Source organism: Enhydra lutris, unplaced genomic scaffold (genome assembly GCF_002288905.1).
Source record: "Enhydra lutris kenyoni isolate GAN:26980312 unplaced genomic scaffold, ASM228890v2 scaffoldscaffold48, whole genome shotgun sequence".
NCBI classification, from domain to species: Eukaryota; Metazoa; Chordata; class Mammalia; order Carnivora; family Mustelidae; genus Enhydra; species Enhydra lutris.
The window spans coordinates 7,753,515-7,774,382 of NW_019154132.1; the positions used below are offsets into that span (position 1 = coordinate 7,753,515).

At 48.1% G+C, this 20,868-nt stretch overlaps 1 protein-coding gene across 1 annotated transcript in view; it reads left to right on the top strand.

Moving 5' to 3' along the window:
• The first annotated feature begins 1,127 nt into the window (after nt 1-1,127).
• LOC111156661 (bone morphogenetic protein 6) overlaps nt 1,128-20,868 on the top strand; it is a 147,959-nt gene continuing 128,218 nt past the window's right edge. Inside the window, exon 1 of the mRNA XM_022517690.1 lies at nt 1,128-2,522. Coding sequence (XP_022373398.1) covers nt 1,871-2,522 — 652 coding nt within the window. The 5' untranslated portion in view covers nt 1,128-1,870. The remainder of the gene's footprint in view (nt 2,523-20,868) is intronic.

Sequence of the window (20,868 nt, forward strand, 5' to 3'; positions counted from 1 at the left end):
AAAGATCCTAGTGTTTTAAGTGAATTTGTTTGTAGGCTCTGTAGATTCCTGGGCATTCTTGGATAGTATGAGAGCAGGTGGCTTTGCATCCTGAATGGCTGATGGTGATGGTGTCTGGGTAGAGGCGTCCCTATCTGTGACTGAGAAGTGTGCCTGTCATGTAAACTGTGTCTTCTACGCTTGATCTTGTCTAACGCTGGTGGCAACTTTTCGGCACCCCTATTACCCTGAATGGGAACATGCCAAGCCCCTACCTGAGTAGGAATTTTCTATACCACCTCTCCCCAAGTTTTATCTATCTAGCATCATGAAAGCTCTATTGTATTTCAACACATTAAAATGAAAAGTTAACAGAAAACCTGGAGAAGCACTGAAATATTTCCAAAAAAAAGTAGCGGGTGGCTACTATATTACCTAATTACCGCTTTTCTTTAAGGTGCTAGCTTAAGAAGCCAAGCCAAAGCTGATCTGAAAAGATAAATCAAGGTATTTGGCCCAAAATCCCCAGGACGCCGGCTCCGGTTTACATTTGGCCCTCTTTGTGGCCTGTTTGTGAGCAGTTTCTCGGAGGGTGTGTCCCAACTCCGCGCAGCTGCCTTTGAGAGTCAGGAGTGTGCCTCTATTACAACTGTCAAGAGACACCAAGTACTAGAAACTACTCCTGCTGTTCCTCTGTGAATACAGGTGGCATTGATTTTGCTTTTATTTAGTTAAATCATCAATTCGGGCCTTTTACGTGATTGTAAAAGAGACAGCTTACATTGGGGTGTTGATTAGATCGTCCTTACTAGCGATGACCTCTTCGCCTTTGCTACCTCGCGCCTACTTTTGGTGCCTCCAAGAATTCTCTGCTCTTGAAACCTACGCGCGGCCGAGGCACGCCTCCCTGAAGAGGGAGGGTGAAAGAAGGGGGCGGGCCTATTTAAATGCAGGCGAGGGGTGCCTCTTCATTGGCTGCTAAGCTGTCTGTTACCCAAGAGGGCAGGGACTTTCGGGGGCTGGAGTGCGGTACCTGAGCTAGACGCGCACCAGAAAGCCCACGTTGGCCGCTGCGGGGAGCGCAGCGCGGAGAGGCGGGAGACTCCGAATTCCCGCGCCGTTGCCGCGGTCACTGGTCCGCGCGCGGTCCTGTTCCCTCCGGTCCTGCCTGCGAGTGGTGTTTGCGGGGCAGCCGGGAGAGCTCTAAACGGAAAGCAAGATCCTTGCTGCCTCCCCTTGGGGGTTCGAGCGGCGCGCGGAGATTCTGGGGGGGCAGCGACAGTGCCCGAGGGCGGAGGGGCGCGGAGTTTGTGAGCGGAAAGGAAGTTAAGCCTTGCGGAGAAGATTGGCATCTCGGGACGCCGTGTCGCCGCAGCCTGGGCCCCACGGCGGAGTAAACTTCTCGGCGGCTGTGCGAGCCAAGGAGAGGCGTGCGCGGGGATGATGCCGGGCATCTCCCCCAGCTGGTGAGCCGCCCCGGCTCCCACTCAGCCGCCCGGGAGGGAGCGGGACAACGCACGTGCGCGGGCAGCGAGGCCCGGGAGTGACCGCGCCGTGACCCGCCCAGGGGCGAGGGCGCCGGCTGCAGCGCAGCCGGGACTCGGACGCACCTGGCCTAGACCTTACGCCTCTCGAGACCTGCGCCGGAGTGTGGGGCTCCCCTCCGAGTAGTTCTCCGCGTGATCAACCCCCTCACCTCCCCTCCAGCCTGGGCAACTGGGGGCGTCCCCGAGGACGATGAGAGATAAGGACTGAGAGCCAGGAAGGGGAAGCGAGCCCGCCGAGAGGTGGCGGGGGCTGCTCACGCCAAGGGCCACAGCGGCCGCGCTCCGGCCTCGCTCCGCCGCTCCACGCCTCGCGGGGCCCGCGGGGCCAGTCCGGCCGGGCGGGGATGCTGGGGCGGAGGGCGCAGTGGCTGTGCTGGTGGTGGGGGCTGCTGTGCAGTTGCTGCGGGCCCCCGCCGCTTCGGCTGCCCCTGCCCGCCGCTGCCGCCGCCGCCTCCGCCTCCGCCGCCGGCGGGGGGGCGCTGCTGGGGGACGGCGGGAGCCCGGGCCACGCGGAGCAGCAGCCGCCGCAGCCGCCTCAGTCCTCCTCCTCCGGCTTTCTCTACCGGCGGCTCAAGACGCACGAGAAGCGCGAGATGCAGAAGGAGATCCTCTCGGTGCTGGGGCTCCCGCACCGGCCCCGACCCCTGCACGGCCTCCAGCAGCCGCAGCCCGCTGCGCTCCCTCAGCAGCAGCCTCGCGGGGACCCCCCTCCCGGGCGGCTAAAGTCTGCGCCCCTCTTCATGCTGGATCTGTACAACGCCCTGGCCGCGGACGACGACGAGGACTGGGTGTCGGGGGAGGAGAGGCGGCAGCACGGGCCCCGCGGAGGGGTAGGCTTGTCCCAGCGCCGGCAGCCGCCCCCAGGCGCGCCGCCCCGGGTCAACGGCAAGAGCCTTCTGGCCGCGGGACCGGGCGGCGGCGCGTCCCCACTGACTAGCGCGCAGGACAGCGCCTTCCTCAACGACGCGGACATGGTCATGAGCTTTGTAAACCTGGGTAAGGATCTGGGGTAGCGTAACGGCGAAAACACTCTCCCCCTAACGGTCTCTCGGGCCCGGGGAGGGAGGCGAGAGGGTGGAGGAGACCCTGGCACGCGGGGCGCGGCAGACGAGGCGGGGACACCAGGGCAGGCGGGCTGCGCTCCCGCCACCTGCGGCGGGGTGGGCTGCACGTGCGCTTCCCCGCGCCTCCCGCGGGGCTGCGCGCTGGGGCTGCGGGACGCCGCGGGCGGGATGCGGCGCGCCAGGCCTTGGGGCTCTCGGACTGCAGCGTCCGGGCGTACTCCGCGCTTTTTCCAATAATGCGGGGGCCAGGTTAACTGGATTTGAGCAGAAAAGTCCCGCCCGAGTGTAGCCATCTGGGAAGAAGTCTTCAGCACTCTTTCCCCGCCTGATTTCTTTTGGACCCTTAACGCTCTGAGTGCCAGTTCCTCCACCGGGATTTTTAGGGAATCTGATAGCAACTGAGAACTTTGGAAACTTGACGCGATTGTGTTAAGTGGTATCCATGGAATCGGGGGAGGAGGGTAGCAGAGGAAGGTGCCAAAAGAACCTCGTAAGGCATACCAGACGGGGTTCGCATGGGTTTGCGACCGGACCCCCAGCCCAGTTGGGGTAACCCATCCAGGATCTTAGTTCACATGCCTTTGGCGGGTGCCCCCAAAGGCTGAACTCCCGATCACTGCTGCCCAAGCTGCACGGGCAGAGAAAGGGTGCGGGTTAGGGGCCGGGGTTGGGCGCTGAGCTGGTCTGAACTGGTTGCCAGGCAACAGAATGGAAATTCAAGGGCGGCTAAATCGGGCTCCGCCACAAATGTTCTGTGGCAAACCCGGACGGAGTCACATAGCCCTTTTTCCCCGAGTTTTCTCATTTGTAAATGAGAATGGTGTAGGCAAGACTTTTTTTTTTTTTTTTTTTTTCAGTGCCTCTGATCTGTGCTACTCTTCATTCATAAACTGACTCTGCTTAGCGTAGACAAAAGGATGTAGGGGACACGTTCTCCCCGGGCAGAAATGGGGGCGCCATAGCCACGTCAGGGGTGGGTCTCCGCGGACTTCCTTTCCCGTGTGAGACGTGTGGCCCTGCCCAGGCCCCAAAGTGGGTTACCAGACACTTGTCAAAGCCACGTCAAAGATGTCTGTCATTGGACATTATTTGCTTGAATGATTACTATGTAAGATAGTTCAGCGAGTTCCTTACAAATACATCTATGAGATGATTCTCAACTCTGCTGGGATTTGGGGGAAGGAAGGAGCGGGGGCTCAAGAGGGAGGTCCGATTGCATCCAACTGGTACGGAAATCCTCCTGGGAAATTCATGAAACAGAATCCCACAGGGAGCGGAGGCTCAAGGCCTGCCAGTCTTGCTACTACAGTGCCAGGAGTTCTGATGGGTAAGAATTTTCATCATTGATTGGAACCAAATCCAAGGCTGAGGCACCTCCAGGAAGCATTCTAAGGACTCTCATAGCTGTCAATACAGTCTGCCTGGGGGAGGGGAGGGGCAGCGCAGAGGGCCAGCGCTCTTCCTCTTTTCTGTTGCTTCCGGCTTAGTGAATTCCACCTATTCCATCCGCCTCCCCTGTTTCCTGACAGCCTTGGGGAAACGTTTTATTGGCTCTTGGGGCATTCCCAACCTGGACAAAGTGGAGGACACAGGGTCCTTCTGGCTCTTTCACTGAGAATCATTTACAGTCTCCAGAGAACGGTGCCTGGGCTTAGTCCATGGTTCCGACCTTGGCTGTCCATTAACATCACCTGGGGACACTTAAAGAACTAAGGGATGCTGGGGCTGCTCCCTGGAGCAATTAAGTCAGAGTCTTTGAGAGTGGGCTCTGGCATCTTTTAAGTGTCTTTAGTTTTTCTAATGTGCCACCACGGTCAAGAAACACTGACATGCTAACGGCTGAAGGAAATCAGATCATCCCAGTAAGAGATCAGGAGCAATGCTTCCTTATGTCAGTGGCTCCCAAACGTTGCTGCACATTACAATCACCCCCCTGGGGGAGGGGGGCGTTTAAAAACCCAGATGCTGAGGCGGTACCCTGTATCAGTGAAACCAGAATGTGTGGGGTGGAAGCCAGGTGTCCATAGTTCTAAGGATTGCTCATGTGGATTCAGTGTTCGGGAGCCACTGCCTGAGGTGGTATTTGAAATTGTTAGAGTTGGCTTGAGGCAAAATTTGTAAAGGATGGTGACATTTACTGTGTTTAATGACCTCTACATTCTCCTTGTTCCTTGCTTGTCTGACCTTTTTGGTCTACAGGTACACAGTGGTTCTGAGTCACACTGCTTGAAGCTGGTTGTCAACTAATCCCGTTAAGGTGATGATCTAACTTACATTTCTCATAAGGGAAACTTCAAGGTCCAAAAAACAAACACCGAAAAATTTCCAAGAGAATTCAACAGGCATGTCATCTCAGGCCTGGGACGGGCTGATGTGGAACTGGAAGAGATTCCTGGGTGGGAAACTCTGCCCCAAGCCCCTCCTGTCATAGCCCTGGGCTTTCTGACTATGTGTTGTCGCTGTCTATAGATCCAGCCCAGGACTCCACATGGGCAGTTAGGGGGGGAACCTTCAGGTAAGTAGAATCCAAGTCACAAGCCATGCCGCCTGCCAGTCCCACAGTTCTATTTAATCTTAACACATTTAGCAGTAGGAAAGAGGATTTCAGAACGAGAGGCTAAAATGTGATAAAATCTGATTATCATGGCTCTGAACCCAAGGACAGTTGATTTGAAGAAAGTAATTGCTTAGGATGTTGGGAGCATTCTGCTGATTTCTACCTCCATGGCATGTTAGCAGGCTGTATTACCTGACTCATTAAAGAACCTGCAAAAAGACACATGTTTTCAACTACTTTTACACCTGGTAGTTACATAAATAAACTGAAAGGGTAAGAGAAAGTGATACATAGTTGTAACCCCCCCACCCCCCCACACACAAGGGAGAATAATTTATTCATGAAATACATCTGAAACATACTGAGCCTTCTCAGCTTGATTTCAGGAAGTAGAATCAACAGAATTAAGTTTCTTCAACATATCCCAAATGCTGGCTGTTTGATGTTGACGGTTTGAAACTCTCACTGTGTGAATAGGCTGGACATGTGTAACCTTCTTAGTGCTGACAGGCTGGTGTGCGGGGTGCATTCAGTCGGGGCCCAAGATGCCATTTTCTACTTGTTTGCTAATACTGCAAATGTCTTGACAGTCTAATAATTATGCAGGCCTGCCAATTTGGGGACCTTGGAGAAGTATCCTGAAATATCGTTTAGGTCTTAAAATTCACCTTCTTAGAGAAGCCTTTTCGACTGTCCCTATCCATTCTTTACTGTCACAGAATGCTGCTGCTTTTCCTGGGTGCACAGATCACAAAAAGAATGTGTATTTTTTTTTTCTTTAAAATTTGCTTACTCACTTGTCATCCCTCTCTGGGTGGCAGTCTCAAAAGGCAACCAGGCTTTATCCACCATTGAAGCCTACATCTTAATATCATGCTGAGCACGTGGAAAGATGTGTAATAAAGATTGAATTGATGAAAAAGACCTATCCTTCACTTAAAATTCATATTTCACTCGTCTGGAAGGTCTGATCACTTAGAAATGGCATACCCGATTTCTATGAAGTCAAAGACATTTGAAGAGAAGACCTTTAGGACATTTTGGTTAATGGTATCTGATGTATACCATAATACTTTATTAATATACCTGTTTTTTAATTACCCATATGTATATTTCTAATGTGCATCACACTTGAGAGTAGTGCAAAGGTTTCTTTAAATCTCTGCATTTCAGACTTCATTTATTTTGAATTAATGAAGTGTTGATCTCTAGATGCTAGGGTAAAAATGAAATAACTCAAAATATGCTCAGAAAAGGGAATCAGTATGTATTAGTATAAGTAACAAGAAACTTATTGTACTAAAAATACTGGCAATCTTCTGAACAAAATTACCCTTGGGAAACAAATTAGAAGAAAAATGGAATCCTCCCTACTTGTATTTGTAACCAGATACACTATACTGTCTTTTTCTCATAAACATAGGGATCAGTGGTACTATTTTTCATGGAGGTTGCCTCTACTTAACGAAGATTTTTGTTAGCAGAAAATAAATCCCTGCCTGCAGGCTACTCACAGCAAATATAATTTGGAGAATTTGATTGCAAGAGTGTGGTGCAAAGGAACAGTGGATGTTCTAAAGTTTCGAGTAGTAAATGTGAAATTCAGTGGTATTTCAACGACAAAAAAAAGTTGTACAAAGTGTCCTTAAACTCGGATCAAAGGGCAAGCAGATATCATTGTTTAGACTTGAGATGGTGTTTCCTCTGGTTGTCCTTCTAAGAATGGGTATAAATCCTTTTTAAATGTGCTGAATCATGCTTAGTTCCTCTACTTAAGAGCTTACCTCTGATTAGCATGGAGGAAGGATTCTTACTGATAGAAAAATAAAATCTGTGGCTGGGGGGAAGGGAGCAGGACAACAAGGTTCAGAACTTTACTCAATATGCCCTCGCTGTTTTCAGAGTTGAGTGACTTTGAATGTTGGATTTCAAAGTAATATTTTACTTGAATCTGGGGGTGGGTGGGTGCATGCTGGGTGTCAAAGGTGGCTAGCAGACTCTCAAAGATGACCGCCCTGACGTCCTGGCACACCCTCTGTTGAAGGAACTGAGTTAGAAAAGGAGCACGAAGAGCATAAAATTTCTTGGACTATTCACCAGCGTTCTCTAATTTTTCACAACTGTCCTTCGCTCTCTGCCTCCCATTCTCTATGTGAAAATGAATTAGTCCATAGAATGCTTTTTTTCCCCTTCATATGAAGACAGTACAGCTTTCTGTCCTGAACCTCATTCTGCCTTTCCCCCTCTCTCCAATTGTTTGAATTTTAGTCACCTCCTATTCTTTGGCGCTTCCAGTGGTGGGAAGGAAAGCAGGCAATAGGGGGTTTAGTTAGACAACTGTGTTCCTGACTAGAAGCTTCCAGAAATACCCAAGTAAAAGGAGAAATCAATGTAGCAATTCCCTGAGAGATGAACAATTGAGAGTCCTCATGTATGCGAACAGGTGTTACACATTAACCTTTCTGTCCCCACCCTCCTCGTGGCCGTGGCCATGGCCCAACCCAGCCAAGTGCCAGGTAACATGGCTGCCTTGGCCACAGGGTGTCACCCAGGGCCCAGTGTGGGGCATAGTGTGCCTCACAAAAAAGCTGATGCCTCCTCCTTTCTCTCTTTTCATCATGACGGCTCAGCTGCTTTTATTCAAGTGCATTCTCTCCTCTTGTAACACCCTTACTTTCTAACACCTTGGCTGGCCATGTTCCCTTCCAGCTCTTGCCCTTTGGAAACTGGTAAGCCAGAAAATGGCTCCCGTCATACCTGAAACATAGGCAAGTGGTGACCATTGAGGAGAAGGAAAACCATTCTCACAGTCATGAAAACTATAGACTCACTAAAGAGCCAGGGCCATCACCCTTATGAAATTTTTCAGAGTACCAGAAATTCTCAGAACTCCGTTGTACCTGCTTGTCTTCCACAGGAAGCGTTAGAAATAAGAAACTGTAGTTCGCTGAAGTTGACTGCATATTTTGTTCAGTTACTAGTGTTTTGACAATAACATTCTTGGGCATTTGGGTGGCTCAGTTGGTTAAGCGTCTGCCTTCGGCTCAGGTCATGATCCTGGGGTCCTTGGGTTCCCCGCTCAGCGGGGAGTCTGCTTCTCCCTCTACCCCTCCCCCTGCTTGTGATCTCTCTCTCACAAGTAAATAAAATCTTCAGCCAAAAAGATTCTTTTCTCTATTTTTTTTTCCACTGTAAATATGTACTATATCATTCCTCTATGTGTAAAGTTAGACTCTGGAGCTGGCTGGGGACACAGCTCCCTTCCATAACATCGTTTTCTGTGGGAAAACATGCCCAAGCCACTGATACCCCGTTTTAAAGCAGGGTTTCACCCTTAATAGGAAGCTTAGGATTACTATTAAATTTGTTATCCATAGATCATAGAATTTAGAACTTTAAAGGTTTTTTGCACATCGTCTGATCATTTATGTTTGTAGTTAAATTTGTTTGATTTATTCAGGACCATTTCCTCCTCATTGATGTTATATCTTAAGGCTGAGGGACAACCACAGAGAGGTCCTCATGCATCAGAGGAATAGGGCCACAGAGCCATTGGTCGGGCAGGAGTGGATAATTAAGGAGAAATTACAAAAGCCTGCAAGAGCCCTGCCCTGGGCGAGAGGTGGGGAAGCCCAGATCTGGAATTTTGTGGGTTTTCTCCTTGTGGGTAGCATTCGCTCCTAGAACTCTGCTTTTGGAAAAGAAAAAGCTGTGCCTATCTATAAATATCCCCTTGTTTGGCATGCAGAAGCCGTGTGCACCCCAAAGAATTGTTCTCTGCTCTGAAAGTGAGTTGAAAACCAGGTTGCCGTGAGTGGCATTGTTCCACTGAGGTCCGCAGGCATGGATTCTCTTCCTGCCCTTCCCCTGTCCATTATTAAAATGCTTGGGTCCAGAATAGAAGTGATATCTAAATGACATCAGGTAATTCCTTGATGGGTCCCCACGGTCTTGTTATCTCTAACCCAGTCCCAGATGACCGGATAGAAGACTCCCCTTCAAACATTTTTGCAGAATGAGGTTCTGGTTCCGAGTGGGAGAGCCTTCCTGACTTTCAGCTTCCTGGGCATACGCCCTTGATGACTGATCCTGCTGGGTAGGTTGGGATTGTCCTAGGCCTGAAATGTCCTTGCAGTGTATTGCTGAGTTTATGTTCAGATTGTTTTCTCATCATCAGAGAGCTCCGTGGGGGTGGGGTTGGTGAGCGCCGGGACTTGACTTTGACTGCAGGCAGAAAACAGTGTCTCTAGGACAGAGCCAAGCCCTAAGCCTTCTACACACTGAACTTTGATATCCGCCTCGATCCTTATTATGACTCTCCTGCCACTTACCCTTTTCACCTTGTTCAGAATGTGACTTCTAGCCTTAGACATCTGTGTGTGTTGATTGTTGTTCCTGTGTTTACAGTCTTGTTGGTTTCCTGTACGTGAACATGGGCTGGCAAAAAAATTCTGATTCGTGTATCAGCAAAGCGTGAACTAACCCTATGATTGGTGTGAGCTGTTTTATGCGCTGATTAGGTTGGAAGATTTTTTTATAAGTGGGCTTGCTTAAATCCCCGAGACTAGTTATTTTCTCTCCCCACTTTCAAATCTATAAATTACATTTCAATATTTTGAAGACAGAGCTTTGTAAAGTACAAAATCAGGGACTAAGAGTTTTACTTGACTTTTTTTTTTAATTTTTATTTTCCAGATTTTATTTGAACCCCTGCATGTCAGAGTAAGTTAACAGAGAAGTTGTGCATTAAAAAAAAGTACTTTTTTTTTTTTTAAGAGCAGTTTTAGGTCCATAGCATAATTGAATGGAAGTTTGAGAGATTTCCCCTATACTCTCCGCCCCCATAGCAATAGCCCCGGTTGCTGTCAACATTCCACACCTGAGTGGTACATTTGTTATACTTGAAAAACCTACCTTGATTACCTGAGTTCATTGTTCACCTTAGGGTTCACTCTTGATGTCCTGTGTTCCCTGGGTTTGGACTGCTGTTTGAGGACATAAATCTGTCATTATAGTATCACACAGAGTCCTTTCACTGCCCCAAAACTCCTCTGTGGAGAAGCTGTACACAATAACCAGAAAAATCAATGGGGATATGAAAATTCAAAACCGGCAGAGTTTGTGGGGAGAAAAAGAAAATGCCTTTGTTGGAGAATGTTTTGTCTCTGTGGTCTTACCACATTGGCGTATAAATAATTTCAGTGGACTCTGTGGACCTGATTTTGTGCTTCTGTGCGTTGACCCCAAATCCATTACAAGTCCCTCCCCCACCTTTTTATTTTTTTTTAAAGTGTGGGAGTTTAAAAATCTTTTTTCCTCCACATACTTTCATTGAGGTGTCTGTCACCATAGTACCTAGACAATCCTGTAGGCAGAGATATGAGCGATTAAATTTCTCCCTGAGCCTGGCTTGTGCCCTGTTTGATCCATGCTCGGCAGGATTTGGGCGGGGGGGGGGGGGGTCAAAGAAGCCTGAAGAATGAACAAGAATTATAGGAATTCTGTGCTTATAAATTATTGAAATTTGGGGGAGGGGTGGTTAGGGGAGGGATGAAATAGTTTTCCTTCCTTTCTGAAAACCTACTAGAACTTAGTGCGCCTTTGGATCAAGAAGCTCACAAAAATATGTTTTATTGGCCCTAGAGACAGGATCGGGGGAAATTACAAGGTTTCCTCAGGAGAGACGGTTTAGATCAGATTAACGCTAAATAGAGACTCCATCCACCCAGAGGTCTTTGAAAGTGATATATAGATTAGGCTTATTTGCTTTGAAGGGTTTTCTAGGAGATAGGGCTACCCAGATTAATGGTAAATAAGCAAATAACATGATAACGCTAAAAGATTGCCATTGAACAAATAGCAATTCATTTGAGGTGTTTTGGGAACTTGTGGCCATTCCCCCCCCCCCTTTTTTTTAAACAGGCATTGTACGGGTGACACACTTCATAAATTCTCCTCAGTTCTCTTCCTGCAACTCTCCATTTGAGTAGAGTGTTTTCTCACCGAATTCTATCTAAATCCCCGCCCCCCCCCTCATCTGTCACTCCCACAATGAAACCTCTCAAAAAGAGGGGAGATCTTGGGGCTATGGCGGTATCAGTGGGCTTGAGAAATTTATCTTGAGCGTGTAATTTCTGCCTTGGGATGTGCTGTGGTTTAAGTAACCCGCTGGTAAGATAGACACTTGCTTGAGCCCTAGTAAAATCATACCACAAGGTAGGACTAAGACTCAGGGTAGGTGATAGTGAAGAGGACATAAGTGCCTCAGCCAAAGACCTTTGGAGAGTTCCATTTCTCCCAGGGGGCCACAGAACAGGCCTTTGCATTCTTATGGGGTCTGTGGAGTATGGAATCCCCTCACACCAGCTTTGGGAACTGTTGTCACAAATCTGGCTCCTTAGTTATTTCATTTGCTTAATAGAGGATGTTTGACCCCTGTTGTTAGGCGCGCACCCTTTGTCCTCATTACAAGATGTGGACTCCGGCATGGCTTCGGGGATGTAGGTGGTCCCCAGTGGAGGTTGGTTTCCCTCCTTCTCTTTTGCTTCTCCCTTTTCTTCCCATTAGTAAATTTAGCCACTCCCCTGCATTTACTTCCTCTTTCCCATCTTTTCTTGTCTCACAGTGTTGTTGCCTTTGGTTGGCCATTGGCCTGATGCAGCAGACTGTGCGCCATCTCCATGGTCTCCAATGGGTTTGCACCACCAGAATGACTCCTTGGCCACTAGAATGGTTAAGTTGCTTGTTTTCTTGATGGTGCTGGAAAGTGCTTATGGCCAATTCCATATAGAATGCAGGAAAGGGTGCATGATCAAGATTTAGGAAGCTTGAGTTTGTGCCTTAGTCCCATCCCCTTATGATATCTTTGTCAAGCCACTTAAGTGAATTTCTTGGTCTCTTTCCTTGTAAAATATCTTTCCTTATTTGTAAAATGCGAGCCCATCGGCCAGATCAGCTTTTTCCAAGTAGTGTTTCATGGAACACTACTTTTCCAAAACGTTCTGCAGAAGATGATCATGGAGAAGGTCATTTATATCCTCCTCCCCTCTGAGACTTACAAGTCTATCGGAGTGTCAACCCCCAGCAGTGAGGAAGTCTGCGGATTTGCTTTAAGAGAGTTTGTTTTGAATTTACTTTTGCTCTGTAACCGCTTTTTTATATCTGCCTCAGGTGCTTCTGCCCCCAGGTCCACACTTGACCCTTCCCCTGGTCGTCTCGGTGGAGCTGGGGTGGGACACCAGGCAGCGGCCTTTCTTGCTGCAACTTGCTCTGCTGTGAGCCCGGCTCTCTCTGGATGGGCTGCCGTAGTCCACCTGCTGCTGGGGCCCCCGGGGGCTCTCCTTCCTGAGGCTAGAAATGGCTTCCTTCGCCTGCCAGTCCATGGGTCGTCTCCTCATAACCTGTTTGGCTGCTTGGCTCTGTCACAGCTGTCTACACCACCAGTTCCCTGCCTTACGTTCCCTCTGTTGTAAACACCCGCAGGGATTTTGCTTTCCCTGCTTGGACTCTTTGACTGCTATGACCTCTTAATTCAGTGGCCTGCAGAGAAATGCCGAACTAGAGACTCTCAGAACTCCGTGCTGGGGCTATCTCCTGGTGTGTTTCTCGGAGTGATCCTTTTCTTTCTTCTTTTTTTTTGATTCTTTTCTTTTCTTTCTTTTTTTTTTTTTTTTTAAAGATTTTATTTATTTATTTGACAGAGATCGCAAGTAGGCAGAGAGAGAGAGGGGGAGGAGAAGCAGGCTCTCTGCCAAACAGAGAGCCTGATGCAGGGCTAGATCCCAGGACCCTGGGACCATGACCTGAGCCGAAGGCAGAGGCTTTAACCCACTGAGCCACCTAGGCGCCCCATTGCTTCTTTATTTTCTTAAACAGCTTTCTTGATGTATAATTGACAGAATAAGCTGCTCATTTCAAGTGTACAATTTGATGAGCCTTGACATAGACCTGCACCTATGAAACCTTCCCCACAGTTCAGATAGTGAACATACTATCCTGAGCTATCCTTTTAAACAATTACTCCAGGGAACGCAATCATCCTAACAAAAGGAACGTCAGTGAAAATTCCCATTTTTCATGGATGATGTTGGTCTTCATGCATTTCCTCCTACAAGCCTTGAGCATCCTTAAGAAAGGAATTTGCTGAAGATGTTTGTGAATGGTTATCTTGGAACCGAGAACCGTGGGGCCAAGCCTTCCTGGGGTCGAGCTTGCTCTCTGCAGCTGCGATCGGCTTGTATCCTGTATCTCACCTCCCATATTTATTTTAGGAGATAATAGTAAAAATAGGTGAATTATCTTTCCTAATTTTGAGAGCCAGCATGTAGGGGTGCTTTTGGGTTGGTAGTGATCCTAGTGGCATCTTGTTTCTAAATACTCAAGTTTAAAAGATCTGATCCTTCTGGAAAACATCACAAAGATGCTTTCCTGTGTTTCTGTTTCAAATTCTGGCAATTTAGGTAAGGCACAAGTCCAAGAAGTTTATGAAAGTAGACTACAGTTTACCCCCAACTTCTCCCCCATGCTCATCCATCTCCAAGTATTCTGTAAGCTTAAGTAGAAACTGCATTTTCTTTCTTTCTTTTTTTTTTTTTTTTTTTGCAAGAAAACATAAGTATTGCATTTCTTTATGGCCTTTGCCTGGAAGAATGACCGATGTCACTTATTATCCTATTATCTCAACAAGGCAAAGACTGAGAATTTTATAGCTGTAAACTCCTAGATGGTAAGATAGGGAAAATCTGGAGAAAGGTCCTGAGAGCTGTACTGACGTTCCTAATAGCGCAGGTCACGAAATGGAACAGCTTCGTGAAGTTGCCTCACCACGCCCTAACTCCGGACCAGGGGAAGCTGGCCTTGCCTTTCCACCCACTTTCTCCTTTCCCCTTGACTTGTGTACCTGTCAGTCTGCTGTCCCAGGTCTTCATCCTGCTCTCCACAAGGCTTTGTCACTTTGAGACCTTTATTCCCCCCCTCCCTCTGAAAGGACTATACAGCCAAAAGGTGAAAAAATTCTCTCTACTTTCTGTAATGCAGCTTTCTCCCTCTTGGTTCGTTTTCTATCCTGCAGACTCCTGCTGCGTTTGGGGACATTTCCTGAAAAGCAGCAAAAGATTGAGAAGGGTGGGGATGTGGCACGCAGAGCAACACACGCGCTGGAGATAGCCACGGGGTGTGAGGGGGCGGGAGCACACCCAGGCACAGGACTCAGCGGACGACATGTGGCCACAGGGCACGATGACAGGCAGGTGCCTGGCTTAAAAGTGCCCCACCACAGAGACTGTGGCCTGGCGTTTGAGCGGGCCATGGTGCTGGGGAGCCCAGCAGCTGGTGTCTTCAGAGGGCCAGAAGTCAACCCGGGGGACGTCTGTCCGCGCCGAGCACCTGTGCGTGTGCTCCCTTCTCTTCCTGCGCCCTGTGGTCTAGGCACGATGCGGCTCGGGAACTGTTTGGTGCCATGCTTCTCAAGCTGTCTTTGCACAAGAACCAGTTTTAGTTTTGTTTTTAATTTCTGCAGACCTATGCTTTTGTAAAATTCACCAAAAATGAGTTATTAGAGAAGCGAAATTAAAAAAGTACACCCAAATTCATATGGAATCAAACCTCAGTCTTCAGTTATTGGATTCTGTGGGTATGAAGTAATCAAATTGCTGTTGACCTGAACAGGCTCCACTTCTGTACTTGTTGTGGGCTGGTGACAGCTGGTGGATCAGCATGGACCTAGCGAGTCTCTCTCTCTCTCTCTCTCTCTTCTTTCTTCTTCTTCTTCTTCTTCTTCTTTTTTTGTTTGTTAAGATTTTGTTTGTTTGAGAGAGTGGTTGGACAAGCAGGGGGAACAGTGGAGGGAGAGGGAGAAGCACAGGGAGCCAGATATGGGGCTCAATTCCAGAACCCTGGGATCCTGACCTGAGCCGAAGAAAGACATTTAACCGACTGAGCCACCCGGGTGTCCCAGACCCATCCTGTTTCTAGGGAGCAGCTTCTTGGACCCTGCTGACTCCCAGCATCTGGTGTGGAAATCCAGCAGGGTCTGCTAACCAGGGAGCAAGGCACTAGGGTGCAGGCTTCATCTCCAACCACCCTCCTCCCACATCCAGCCGATCACCAGGCTTGCTGTTTCTGCTCCGATCTCAGCCCCAGTGGTTTTCTCTGTACTTCCCCCTAGTTGCCTGCTCAAGGTCACTGTGCTGTTGACCTAGACTTCTGTGTCGTCTCCTCGATGACTAACCCACCCTTGCATTTCTGCCAGCTCTTCAGTCTGTAGCTCGACTTTCTGTTCTTTGGATCCTCTGTGCTCTGGATTCTCGTCTCCAGCATGCTGGATAAAGCCCGGACGCCTCTCGGATTCCCACGCCCTCCAGCTTTACCTCCTGCGCTCATCTATCCTTAAGCTAACCAACTGCTGTGTGATTTCCTCCTCCTCCCGGCCTTTTTCTCTGGATTTTTTTTTTTTAAAGATTTTATTTATTTATTTGACAGAGATCACAAGTAGGCAGAGAGGCAGGGAGAGAGAGGAAGGGAAGCAGGCTCCCTGCTGAGCAGAGAGCCTGACGTGGGGCTTGATCCCAGGACCCTGGGATCATGACCTGAGCCGAAGGCAGAGGTTAACCCACTGAGCCACCCAGGCGCCCTTTCTCCGGATTTTTAATGTGCATACTGTACAACTGCCCATTTCCCCATTCTCTGTTCTGTCCTTCCAACCCCGGTTTGGATGCCTTCTCATCATGGTGGCCTTTCTGACATGGCTGAGCCACATGCCGTGACTCTTGGAGCCTTTCTTTGTGCCGATCGCCACGGAGCAGCTTGCTAACTTCAAGTATGTGTTTGCAGATAAGTCTGTGTGGCTTATAGGCAGGACTTGGGAACCTCAGATTCCAGGACTGGCTCAGATTGGAGCAAATCACCTTCAGCACCAACTTTTCTGATTCTTTATTGTGTAATATTTTATTTACCGGGACACCTCCCACTCCCAGGTATCTAACGTGCTGCCTTATCCTTCACTCATCCGGAGTACACGCTCACTGGGTCAACGAGGGTCAGTTGGTCCAAAACCAAATCAGCATATGCATGTCTTTTTTCTTTCTCTCATCCCTGATAACATCAAACCTTTGAGTGAGAGCATTACACACTGTGAAACGCTGTGCAGATACGAGAAACGCTAACTCTTCTATTCACAAAAGTGGTTCTAAAAAGGGATCTTACCTTGTCTTCTCCCTTCAGGGTTTATGTTCTGTGATTTTCTAGATGGTTTAGAAAAAAAAAAAAGCCCCCGGGAAGAAGAAATATTCTTTTCCCTCTATCTGATGTCATTACTACTTTAGTAAGTATTAAAAGGAGTCAAGGAGAATTGCTGTCAAGTCTAAATTTAAATTTCCTGGTTGTGCCATGCAGAAGGCTTGCATGCAGGGAGGCACGATTCCCGCAGGTGCCGACACAAAATACTTATCTTGTCAGCCTCTGCTCCAGGCTCGATGGCTCGGTTTACATCGCGAAGGTGTTAGACACTCTGTTTACGTAAGGGCTGAGCGGGTGACATAATGTCTATTGAAGCAAACTCACTTAGCTCCTCACGAGGCAACAGGGAGCATTTAAAACCCAAAGACAGATCAAAGCCATGGGCAGGGTTGAGATATCCTTGCCCAGGACCAGAGAGGTCTGGCCAGGAGGAGGGTGGTCTCTTGGTTGGTTGCCCAAACAGACATGCATTATTGCCTCGCTGTATTTCCAGAGCATTGGTGAAAGGAATCAGGCAGAATTCAACTCTGAGCAGCCGATCCAGGGAGACTGTTTAAGTGTGCACAAGGATGTCCAAATAGGTTGGAAAAAATGTCAAATTAGAGTCAGCACATGCACGATGTGATGTTTCTCTTTTTATAGACTGTTATAAAAGTTGTTTAAAATTAAACAGCTCCTCAGTACTTAAATTATGGGTAATGAGACAGGTAGGTCCTGGAACAGGAAACTTTTTTTCCCCCTCTCATCCCACCTAAATTTTTGCTCTCCCTACAGGAGTATGCAAGACATAAACACTTTCATTTCCAGGATATATATTAGCCTTAGGATGAGAGGTGATATATCAGCTGGAGGGAGAGGGGCAGAGTTGATAACAGGTCATAAACATGGCAGATCCTGTTCTCCGCTGTTTGATTTGATGAACTACAAGAGAGTAGCCAAGAGGAGTGCGAGATAACTTCAGGTTTCTCTTTGTAAGCAATGAGCTTGTATATTTTATAATTATAAGATATGTATAAATGTACAAGAAGTACATACTCTACAGTATGTATGTACAAGAAGTACATACTATATAGTATGTACTCCCTTCACCTGACTCCCACCTAGTTAGGCAGTTTTTATTTTTTCTCAGCTTTACTAAAGTAATATTGACAAACAGAAATTGTATGTATTTAAGGTTTCAAATCATGGTGATTTGACACGAGTAATTGTGAAATGATCACCACAGTCAAGCTAACGAACGTATCCGTCATGTTCTATTGTGGCCATTTTCTGTGTGTGTGTGTGTGTGTTTGTGTGTGTGTGTGTGTGGCGAGAGGGGGCAGTGTGTGGTAAGAACACTTGAGATCTACCCTCCTAGCACATTTCAGGTACACAGCCCAGTATTAACTGTAGTCCCTATGCTGTCCATTCAACTCTAGAACTCACCATGCGTCACAAACTTTGTACCCTTTGACCAACATCGTCCATTTCCCTGCCCCCCCCCCCCGCCCCCCGCCAAGCCTCTGCAACCACCACTCACCTCTTGGCTTGAGTTTGACAATTTTATTTTTATTTGAGTTCAATTAGCCACCTTACAATAAGTGCAGCATTAGTTTCAGATGTAGTGTTCAATAAGTTATCAGTTGCGTGTAACACCCAGTGCCCATCACCCAATGACCTCATCCTCCCACCCTCCTGAGTCTGGCTATTTTAGATTCCGTATAGAAGAGGTGTCTGTAGCATTTGTCTTTCTGTGTCTGACTCCTTTCTCTGAGCATGACGCCCTGCAGGTTCATCTAGGGTGTGCCTGGGTTTCCTTTTATAAGGCTGAATAATACCTTACTGTGTATATCACATTCCTTTTACCATTCATCTCTCCATGGATGCCTGGATTGTTTCCGTATCTTGAGGGTTTTTTTTTCCCCCCTTGGCTCCATTTAGAAATAAGTAATAGTATGTAATGTTGCGTTATTCAGGACTTATAAGATTAAGGCATTTTGGCTATTGTAGGATCTGTCCTCTCACTTTTTCCCATGCAGCTAGCTCTTGTTGGAGTCACAATTCATCTTCTGTTTGTAATACCTCATCTAACTTGTTTTCTCTCGGTGTGCGATGATAGGAGATGCCCTTTTCTGAAGCAAAGGGGTCATCCCTTCGACTTTTTTTTTCCCCACCTGTTTTCAGGACAGTAGAAATGCCAACTCATTCTCATTCACTTGATCTGTCTCATTGGGTGTTATATTTTCGTGACCCTTCTGGTGCTCAAGGCCTGGCTCATAGAAAGCCAAACTCAGAATCGAAACTTCTCCTGAAGTGCCACCTTGCATCACTAAAAGCACAGAGACAACCGGGATAGCCCTGTGACCACTACAGAAACAAAAGAAGTCGCCAGACCCTTTCTCTGGGATGAGGGATTCATTTCCATGATCCTTGAAGGTCAGCTACGGTACGTGCTTCTTCCTACCAAGCAGCAAGCGTGTTTCACCAAATTCTTACCTTAAGTGCTTTTCACGTACAGTTCCCTCACCGAATTCTTGGCCTCCTCCATGTTGATTTCGGCAAAGATTTCGATCTCCTTTTACACCATTTCTGAGGAAGCCAATTCCTAGTTGCAGTTCCTCTTTTAACTTGTGCCAACATTTTGTGAAAAAGTTCAAGCAGAAGAACTGAAAGATTTTATAGGGACTGTATACCACCCACAGAATGCAAAAAAGATCTACTTTTAAAAGGATCCCACATAGCACACGAAGACAAAAGTATATAGGTTTTGTTGTCACCTCCTTTTGAATTCTAGAAGAAACAGCGACACTATGCCTCTGACCAAACGGAAGCTGAGGCCCTGGTAACCTGCGCTGACGAAGGAGTTCCTTCAACCCAGGGAGTGTCTGCAGTGTAGAAGGGACAGATGTCATTTGGTGGTGCGGTGTGTTTACAGAGTTCTTTGAAGGCACCGGGCTGAGCACGGACTCTGGTAGGGAAAGGGAGAGGTGCACTTGTTGCCTCCAGAGAAGGAGGCAATGTATGCACACCTAACCCTGACCCCAAACAGCTTATGGTGGTGTCTGGGATAGAGCTAAAAGCAGAATATTAATGGGCATACCAAGGAAGACGTGATTAACTTATGGGGGGTCATGACATTCAGGCTGCGAGTGTAGACAAAAGAGTTGGCTTCCTGCTGGTGGATGAGGAAGCTATGAGGGCAACAGCGGCGGGGTCCTGGGTGCAGCGAGGTCTGAGGTGCTGGACCCGAGGTCAAGTCAGCCCGGAAGGTGGTACAGGACTTGGCAGGGGAAGGGATCGAATAAGTAAGCTTAGACCTGACTGTGAGGACTCCTGAAGCAATTCTGAGGAGTTTGGACTTTGTTCTGTAGGCAGCGAGGGGTTATTTACAAATTTGCAGGCTCTGGAATGGCTGGTGTGTGCTTAGGAAGGTATTTCTGGCAGCAGTGGAAGAGGCTGGAAATGGGGAGACCGGCTAGGACATTTTCGAAGTTGCCTGGGTAAACCCCTTCCCCCCTCTCCCCATTTAATCTGTATCTGCAGCATCGGAGGGGTTTTTTGAGATTTTAAAACTATTCCGCATTTTTTCCTTCCTCCAGTTAAGTTTAGAATGTTTAATAAAGAAGGGAAATTAGGTGACAAGTTCATGAATAGCACCTAAGAGATTATAACTTGTGGAAAAAGTGGTGCTTCCAGTAACTAAAATCTGAAACGTGTGGATTTAAATAGACATTTAAATCGACTTAACCTGGTCTTCCTGGAACTCTTTCCCTCCTTTCTCCTTACAATTAAAAACAGCAGTTTGTGAGCTTAGAATTGTGGTCAAGCTGCAGAGAATGTTTCCATTTTTGAAACTAATTGGCTCGAGGAGACCGGGGAGCAGTGAACTCGCCTTGCTCACGGCCCCTCAGCCCACTGGACTGACCAGATTGAAATTCAGCCTGGTTTCCCGCCTCGTCTGTCTCCGTTCTCTTGGCCAGCCCACACCTGTAACAGGTAGCGTGAAAGAGACGTGACCTCTTCTGGGGCTGGGAATTAGTCCGTGTCAATTCAAGTAGGAGACCTGCTCTTCTTCCTACTCCCCTAATCCATTGCCTGAGGACCTGCTCCTAAGAATCTTTATTCATGGTGCACAGTTCACAAAACGCCATTACGTCCGTACACAAAACTCGGGACAACCACGGGTATGAGAGACGGGTTAGAGATGTGACCACGGCCTGTGCTGGTGTCTGGTAGGCGGGATTCTGGCCCCCATAGCATTTGCCCCTTGATGTTAGCCTACGGATATGTCGTTCCCTTACGTGGCAGAAGGGAATAAAGATTCCCGAGTAGCTGACCTTCAACGAGGGAGATTGTCCAGATGATGAGTCCCAGACCGAAGAGGGAGGCCGCAGAGGCAGAGAGATGTCATGGAAGAAGAGGCAGGTTCAGAGTACGGGAGGGACTCAGCCCGCGGTTGCCGGCCATGAAGGTGGAGGAAGGAGCCTCAGGCCAAAGGCTGCAGTGG